This window comes from Gekko japonicus, unplaced genomic scaffold, assembly GCF_001447785.1.
Source record: "Gekko japonicus isolate JY-2015 unplaced genomic scaffold, Gekko_japonicus_V1.1 scaffold4591, whole genome shotgun sequence".
NCBI lineage: Eukaryota > Metazoa > Chordata > Lepidosauria > Squamata > Gekkonidae > Gekko > Gekko japonicus.
Window position 1 is genome coordinate 20591 of NW_015169317.1, and position 8783 is coordinate 29373.

The window sequence follows — 8783 nt, forward strand, 5'->3', positions numbered from 1 at the left end:
GCGCTGGTATTTCTGGCCACTGTGTGACCCAGAGTGTTGGGCTGGATGGGCCTTTGGCCTGATCCAACATTGGCGTCTCTTATGTTCTTATGTTCGGGAAAGGGTTCCAACCCTTTTATCATTCTCGTTGCCCTTTTCTGCACTTTTCCCAATGCTATAATATCCCATCCTACGCTTTCTTTTTCTCAAGCTATCTAGAAGGCTGTGCACACTGAGGTGTTGAGCCAGGGGAGTGTGGGTCTGGCACAGAACCATAAGAATGAGGAAGGATCGTAGGGGTTACCTAGTGCAAACCGCCTCCCCCCCCCCGCTCAATCAGCCTAGAGCACCCCTGAAAGTGTTTATCCAGCCGCTGCTTAAAGATGGCCAGCGAAGGGGGAGCTCACCGCCTCCCGAGGCAGCCGATTCCACTCTGGCACAACTCTTACCATAAAAATATTCTTCCTAATATCCAGCCAGTACCCTTGATGCCTTTAATTTAAACCCATTGTTGCATCAACTGGCTCTCTTTAGCCTGGTGCATTTTCACATGGCTCGGCAAGAGAAGGCGTCTCAGGGCTGTTTTGGGGCAGGAACGCACAGGAACAGAGTTCCGGCTGGCTTCAGAGTTGGCCACGCCCACTACAGCCAAAACCTCTGTGTGCCTGGCTACAGAGGGAAGGCCTGGAGAGTGACCCCCCCCCCGGCGACTCTGAGGTGGGCAGGCCAGGGGAGGCCCTGGAAGGATCGGGGAGGCATTTAAATGCCTCCCCGTGCCTTCCCTGGCAGCTGCGGGGCGCCCGGGCAAGCCAACAGAAGGCATGAGGTGGGACCTAATATGTTAATGAGCTGCGCTATCAGGGTGTGGCCTGATATGCTAATGAGTTTCTGCTGTTGGGTGTGGCCTATTATGCTAATGAGTTCCTGCTGGGCTTTTTCTACAAAAGAAGCCCTGAGGCGTCTTATTCGTGCCTTTGAATGCATGTGCCTGTCACTTTGGAGATTGTGCTCAAAGCTCTCGATTCACTTGGGCCAGTGGTGGGCAGAAGGTCTGGGCCACAAGGGTCAAGACACAAAGGACGACTCCCTACCTCTGTTCTGGCGGGGCACACATCTCGGCGTAATATTTGATCTTTGGTTCAGTTCCGCTTGTCCGGAGGGTGGCGACGCAGCCGTTCTGGAAGGTGAATGTGATCATCTGGCTGTTTTTGCTCACGGGAAGCACCTGTGGTGACGAGAGCGGCAGGGAAACTGAGACTCAGACAGTCAAGGTGTGTCTCCTCCCCAACTTTCTACATATAATGAGCATTTTATTAATGAACGTTTCCTGGAGATCCAGTGAGTGGTCTACAGAATGTAGTCTGGTTTAGCATCAGGCTTCATTCTGGGCCCTGGCTACCGGAGGATCCTTTCTCTTAGAATCATAGAATCATCGAGTTGGAAGGGATCTCCAGGGTCATCTAGTCCAACCCTCTGCACAAGGCAGGAAATTCACAAACACCTCCCCCTCCACGCCCGCAACCCACCCCTACTAGAGTAGCCCAATCAACCACCCAATCCTCAATTTCTGCCGAAGAGCAGTCTGAAGTGGATTAGAGTTCCGCGGGGCCTGCAAGACGGAGCTCTTCCACCAGGCTTTCGATTAGGAGCCGTCCCACTAATACCATCAACGAGCCCAGACCTCAGTTTCAACATCTGGCTCTGTCAGCTATGCTGCCATGGAGGTGGGGAGGTTGGTTGTATTCTAATTGCTTCTGCATTCCTTTTGTGCTTCTTTGCTGCCGCAACGCTTATCTATAAGCTTTGCAGGTCGTGATGTTGATGTCTGGGTTTCTCGGGGGCTGTGGGAGAGAGTTTGGTTCCCAGCTTCAGCGCTAAACGGCCGGAGCTCTTTTCTCCCGCGCGCGGGAGGGTAGCTAATTGGCCAGGGCAGTGGGGGGGGGGGTGCATACGAGTACCCTATATCCTATTATGCCCCAGGGGCAGCCGCCATTCTTGCCTATGTTAATGCAGCTATAGCTCTTTAATAAAGTATTACCTTTTCTGAAAGCGTGTACTACGTTGTAGGCTGTGGGTTCTGACAGGCTCATTACACCGAGTGACTCAGGACGACACTGAACTGAACTCAGCAGTTGGGAGACATATCCAGTACGCCACCGCAAATAGGAATTGTATTATTAATAGCACACCTTATGTTTTTATGTTTCTATGTTTTATAATCCTATATTGTAGTGTTTTGTAATGTTATATGGTTTTATCAGCAATGTGCCAATGTTGTAAGCCGCCCTGAGCCCGCATGCAGGGAGGGCGGGATATAAATCAAATAAATAAATAAATAAATATATTTCATCACCCGAGTGCTCAGCCAAGGCGAGAATCCAGACCGAAGCCGCACCTGCCTTCCGGCGCCGGAAACTCACCGACTTTTTGTTCGGCTGGCTGCTGTCGTAGCCCGTGGTGACGTCTCGGACGTGCAAGATGCTGTACGCCCCGCAGCATTCGGGGTAAGAATTCGGCGAACCGAAGTTCCGCAGCCTCTCGAATATCCGTTTGATGGTGGCGGGATCGTAGCACAGGAAGTAGGAGGTTTTCGAAATGTGATGGCCGTAGCTACGGGAAGGGAGGAGGGAGAAAAGCGCGGGTGAGAAGAGCAATCCAGATCTTGGTTACAGATTAAAGAGATTAAAGCAAGAGCTATTAGAACTCCCTTTCTCCGGTTCAGTGGATGTAGCCATTTCCTTGACCCTGCTTCCTGGGCAACACTCAGATATACTGAGGAGACAGTCTTGTGTAGTGGTTAGAGTGCCCAGACTAGGATCTGGGAGACCCTGGTTCGAATCCACACTCTGCCACTGAATCTCACTGGGTGACCTTAGACTGGTCGTACACTGTCAGCCAAACCTACCTCACAGGGTTGCTGTGAGGATAAAATGGAGGAGAGGACAACAATGGCAGCCATTTTGGATCCCAGCTGGGGCGAATGGTGAGGCATATATGGGGTAAGCGCTTAAACAAACACAGAAAGGTGGGACTCGCTTCTTCTGGTGAGCCTCTCCTCCCACAGATGCCTTCACGTAAAATATTTCTGCCACAGTTTTACACCCTCACAGGGCCACAAAGCGCCTCTCAGCAAACTGAGGAGCCACACAAACCAGTAGCAGCAAGCGCGCACTCCCCACCCATGCTCCCTCTGAGCTGCGGAGTCTTGTGAGCAAAGATTCTGCTTTGTGAGCGACTGGCATCACAGTGGTGAGCGAGCGATTTGGCTGCTGCATCAATCAGTTTGCTCTGGAGCCATCCCTTCCTGAGCTGAGACAAAACTGGGTGAGCCGGAGGCTAAAAAACTATGAGCTGGCTCACACTAATTCAGCTTAGAGGGAACACTGCTCCCCACTGTCAGACTCCTGCAGCAATCAGTTCCCAACAGCTTTCATTCAAAGAAGTAAAGTTTATTGAGACGTATGAAAGTAGGCAGACATCTTAACTCTTGTGTTAGAACTGCCTCTAAGCCCGCAAACCAGACAGATATACAATATCCAAGGGGGTCCCCCCCCCCTGATGCCCCAGGGCCAATCAGATATCAGGTAAAGGCCCGCCAAAGGGAGTAGGTAGAAGATCTTCATCTGGCCCTGGGAGAAAGAACGACAGCGCCAAGCGGAACAGATGACACTGAGTGGATATAACAGCTTTCTACGCCATCTTTATGGAAGATCAATTCGGAACATCCAGAGCACATAATAATAATAATAATAATAATAATAATAATAATAATAATAATAATGTCGTAATATTGTAGAATTTGTTTTAAATGGTTTTAAATGTGTTCTCTGCGCTGGCTTATGCCTGATTGTGAGCCGCCCTGAGTTGCAGGGTGGGCGGGCTATAAATTGAACTTATAAATAAAGTAAGGTTTCCCTTGCTCGAAAGCCAGTCGAGTCCGACTCTCGGGTTGCGGTGCTCATCTCCGTTTCAAAGCTGAAGAGCCAGCGCTGTCCGAAGACGTTTCCGTGGTCATGTGGCCGGCATGACTAAACACCGAGGCGCAAGGAACGCTGTTACCTTCCCACTGAAGTGGTACCTATTTATCTACTTGCAATTTCTCGCTTTCGAACTGCTAGGTTGGCAGGAGCTGGAACTAGAGACGGGGGCTCACTCCGTCATGCGGCACACTCGGGTCTCAAACTGCTGAACTACCGACCTTCCACAGCCTGCAGTTCAGCGTCTTAACCACTTGAGCCACCGCAGCTCCTATAAATAAAGTAAGGAGCCATAATTCTCAGGAGAAAGACGATGCCAGGCAGTCAAGGTTAAAAGCTCTGGTTACACAGATAAGCAAGGCACTGAAGACACAGCAGAAATGAAAGTCAAAATTCCAGAGCCAACTCCTCCCTCCCATGGCAGCCGGGGGCCTAGCTGACACCCCACTTAGAGTGAAAAGGGCAATGTGCGTATTTTCCAGTTTTGCCTACTAGTCACACAAAAAAAGGCAACCGCACATTTATCGGGAGGATCACAGAGGTAGCCCTGCCCCCTCCCTCTGCTATGAGCTGACTCCACACACACCTCCAAAATTAATCAGTCACAGGACTTACATCTTATAGATTTCCATTAGTTGCTGTGCCAGAGTTTGGCCCTTGGTATCCAGAAACGTGGCCATCTCGGCCGTCACCACGGCCGCGCTCACGCCGTCTTTGTCCAATACAGAAGTGCCGCACATGAAACCTGCGAATCAGAAAACGTTCCATGCTGAGTACAGCTCTCTTTCGGGGGAGCGCTTACCTTTTAAAGATTTCTATTTAAAGTCAACCTTAGCCACTCTTGGAAGGATCAAATATGAAAGAATAATGATGACAGAAGTAGTGACGGATTTACATGAAACCAGAGGCAGAATGACATATAGATCACGCTCTATCCTACAAAAATGTCAAGAGATTCTCACCAAACTACTTTCATAAAGATTTACACGACCCACGCCTCAGAGGTTCAGGGGTGTGGCTAACTTCTACAGGCCCCAAAAGGTTTCAGTCCAGTGGCACCTTGTCAGGTAACACCACACACGAGGCTTCTTAAGAAGATAAGTGTTTTATTGGTAGTCCAGTACTAAAGAACGAGTATACAGCTTGTGTCAGGAATGACCTGCAATATGATGGCCACTGACTTATACTGTAATCAAACTCCCCCCCCCCCCATGAGCCCAAGCCAATGAGTATATTGTGCGCACGCGGGCAGCAAGTAGCAAGCAAGCGACTAAGAGCATAAGCCGTTAACTTTCCCAGGCCAGTTAATTTGCAGCTGGAGAACGACGGCAAGGTCAGGCCAGAGATAGCAGCCATAAGCTAGACAGGGATGAGCTGGGAACGAAAAGGTGGTGCACCCCTCCACATTCCAGTTCTATGACAGGGCTACCTGACACACCTTTCAGACAAACAAAGTTTCGTTCTAGGTATAAGCTTTCATGTGCACGCACATTTCTTCAGATACAACCTAAAGAAGTGTGCCCGCACACAAAAGCTTATGCCCAGAATGAAACTTTGTTGGTCTTTTAAAGGTGCCCCTGGACTCAAACTTTGTTCTACTGCTCTGGACCAACAGGGCTACCCGCCTGAATCTTTCTACAGGCCCAATTACGTGAAACTCACATGATGACCCAAACCAATTAATTCTTCTCTTCCAGATATACCATGTAAGCTCATCAGAGGTCAGAATTAACTTCCGCATGGCCATGACACAAACTAATCATCTACTCATTCTTCACATCTTAAGGTTTGGTTCTGGACAGGCATCCAATGATTCAGAGTTCTCTCTCTCTCTCAAAGGACCTACGTCCCTGAGGGACCACCTTTCCCCATACGTTCCCCAGAGAGCACTGCGATCAGGGTCCCAACATCGATTGGCCCTCCCCGGACCCAAGGAGGCCAGGCTTGCTATAACTAGGGACAGGGCTTTCTCGGTGGCAGAGCCTCTCTGGCGGAACGAGCTCCCGGAAGAGACCAGGGCCCTGCGGGATCTTATGCCGTTCCGCAGGGCCTGCAAGACGGAGCTCGGCCGCCAGGCTTTCAGTTAGCAGCTGCCCCCGAGAGAGAACCGTGTTCCCTGAAGTCATCAGAACAGCCCGTGCTGCCCGCACAAGGTTAGGCCTATGGGCTGACCAAGAGGATGGAACGCTGAAGGTCGACCACCATCATCTAATAACCTATTAGTGTTTTTAACGGTGGCACCTTTTTAATGTTGGAATGTTTTATTTAGTTTTAAAAAAGGAAAGGTTCCCTTGCTCGAAAGCCAGTCGAGTCCGACTCTAGGGTTGCGGTGCTCATCTCCGTTTCAAAGCCGAAGAGCCAGCACTGTCCGAAGAAGTTTCCATGGTCATGTGGCCGGCATGACTAAACACCGAGGCGCACGGAACGCTGTTCCCTTCCCACTGAAGTGGTACCTACTTATCTACTTGCAATTTCTTGCTTTCGAACTGCTAGGTTGGCAGGATTTGGTTTTAGGACTATTTAAATTGTGTGTGTGTTTTTGAATTGTTGTGTTAGCCACCCTGAGCCAGCTTCGGCTGGGAGGGCAGGGTATAAATCTGACAATAAATTAAAAAATTTTTTTTAAAGAAGGTAGCCACATTGGCCCCTCTGTGCCCCTCATTTGTGAGCAATGCCAAGGGTATGGCATGTCGTTTTGTGTAGAACAATAAAGGAGAAATCACCTGGGACCACAAAGCTTAGGGTTGGACTTCCTTCCCAAGTTTTAGGCGGCCTCACACTGCAAAGACAAGAGATCTCTGGAGGTTTATATCCAAGCTTGCCTTGGATTAAAAAAAAACGCTACACTAACAACTGTTGATAAGAACATAAGAGAAGCCAGTGTTGGATCAGGCCAAAGGCCCATCCAGTCCAACACTCTGTGTCACACAGTGGCCAGAAATACCAGGGGCCATCAGGAGGTCCAGCAGTGGGGCCAGAACTCCAGAAGCCCTCCCACTGTTGACTCCCCCCCCCCCAAGCACAAAGTAGACAGAGCATCACTTGCCCCAGAGCCCCTATCTATACCTTGTGGCTAATAGTCACTGGTGGACCTCTGCTCCATATGCTTATCTAATTCCCTTTTGAAGCCGTCCATGCTTGTAGCCGCCACCACTTCATGTGGCAGTGAATTCCATGTGTTAATCACTCTTTGGGTGAAGAAGGACTTCCTTTTATCTGTTCTAACCCGACCGCTCAGCAATTTCATGGAGTGCCCACGAGTTCTTGTATTGTGAGAAAGGGAGAAAGGGACTTCTTTCTCTACCTGCTCCATCCCTTGCATAATCTTATAAACCTCGATCTCGTTACCCCCTCAGCCGTCGTTTCTCCAAGCTAAAGAGCCCTAAGCGCCTTAACCTTTCCTCATAGGGAAAGTGTTCCAAGCCTTTTATTATTTGAGTTGCCCTTTTTTGCACTTTTCCCAAAGCTATAGTATCCTTTTTAAGGTGTGGTGACCAGAATAACATGGACTTCAACAACGGTACAGTATCAAATTTCTGGAGCACGCTAAGAAGTACGACCGAACATTTTTAAAAAGGTTCCTTGATGCTGGAGTCTTCCTGTGCTTACCAATGGACTCTTCGAAGGCAAAAAGGACTTCCTTGCCATTATCCAGGAGGTCTTTGACTCTGCCGCCAATCCATTTGAAGCCAGGGAGTGTATCCTGAAACGAGAAGAGGAGGTGCCTTCTCTTAGCACCACGGACAGAGTACCATTGTGGGTAGTGGTTACTGCTGCACCGTGACCAGGGGGACCTGGGAGACCCGGGTTCAAATCCACACCCCCAGCTCTCCTCCAACCTTATGACCCCCACTTTGCTGTCTGTATTATACTGTGTTTTCAGAGATCCTCTCTCATTTTGTTTTACAGTTACTATGAAGAAACTGCTTGTGGCAGGTACTTTCTTCTTACTGCATTGTTTTTAGAATCCCCCTAGAGAAGGGGTCCCCCAAAGTGGTGCGCCCAGCTACGGTGGGGCTTGGGGGGGCTCCGCCCCCTTTCTTAAAGGCACAGCCCCAGAAGAATTTCTCCTCGAAATGCTTTTTCCAATCATTTTTAAACATCTTTGTAAAGGCGTGTGCTCCTTTAAGCAGAGTGGGGTGCTGTAGCTGACTAAGAGCCAGATTGGTGTAGTCAGTGTTCCCTCTAAGCTGAGTTAGTGTGAGCCAGCTCACAGTTTTTTAGCCTCCAGCTCCCAAATTTTTGTCTTCGCTCAGGAAGGCTGGGGCTCCAGGGCAAACTAATTTATGCAGTAGCCAAATCGCTGGCTCACAACTTTAATGCCAGTAGCTCACAAAGTAGTATTTTTGCTCACAAGACTCCACAGCTTAGAGGGAACATTGGGTGTAGTGGTTAAGTGCGCAGACTCTAATCTGGGAGAACAGGGTTTGATTCCCCACTCCTCCACTTGCACCTGGCTGGATGACCTTGGGCAAGCTATAGTCCTGTCAGAGGTGTTCTTGAAAAAGAGCAGTTTTGGTCAGAGCCTTCTCAGCCCCACCTGCCTCACAGGCAGTGTTCCCTCTAAGCTGAGTTAGTGTGAGCAAGCTCACAGTATTTTAGCCTCTGGCTCACACATTTTGTCTCAGCTCAGGAAGGAGGGCTCCAGAGCAAACTAATGTATGCAGCAGCTAAATCGCTCACTTACAACGTTAATGCCAGTAGCTCCAGGGCAAACTAGTTTATGCAGTAGCCAAATCGCTGGCTCACAACTTTAATGCCAGTAGCTCACAAAGTAGTATTTTTGCTCACAAGACTCCACAGCTTAGAGGGAACATTGCTCACTGG

General features: G+C 49.4%; 1 protein-coding gene across 1 annotated transcript in view; it reads right to left on the reverse strand.

Annotated features, from left to right (window-relative positions):
• Positions 1-8783, reverse strand: part of PGM2L1 (phosphoglucomutase 2-like 1) — a gene marked incomplete at both ends in the record, with an annotated part of 50184 nt that overhangs the window by 6036 nt on the left and 35365 nt on the right. Inside the window, 4 exons of the mRNA XM_015416615.1 lie at positions 1071-1204; positions 2400-2589; positions 4572-4701; positions 7566-7659. Coding sequence (XP_015272101.1) covers positions 1071-1204; positions 2400-2589; positions 4572-4701; positions 7566-7659 — 548 coding nt within the window. The remainder of the gene's footprint in view (positions 1-1070; positions 1205-2399; positions 2590-4571; positions 4702-7565; positions 7660-8783) is intronic.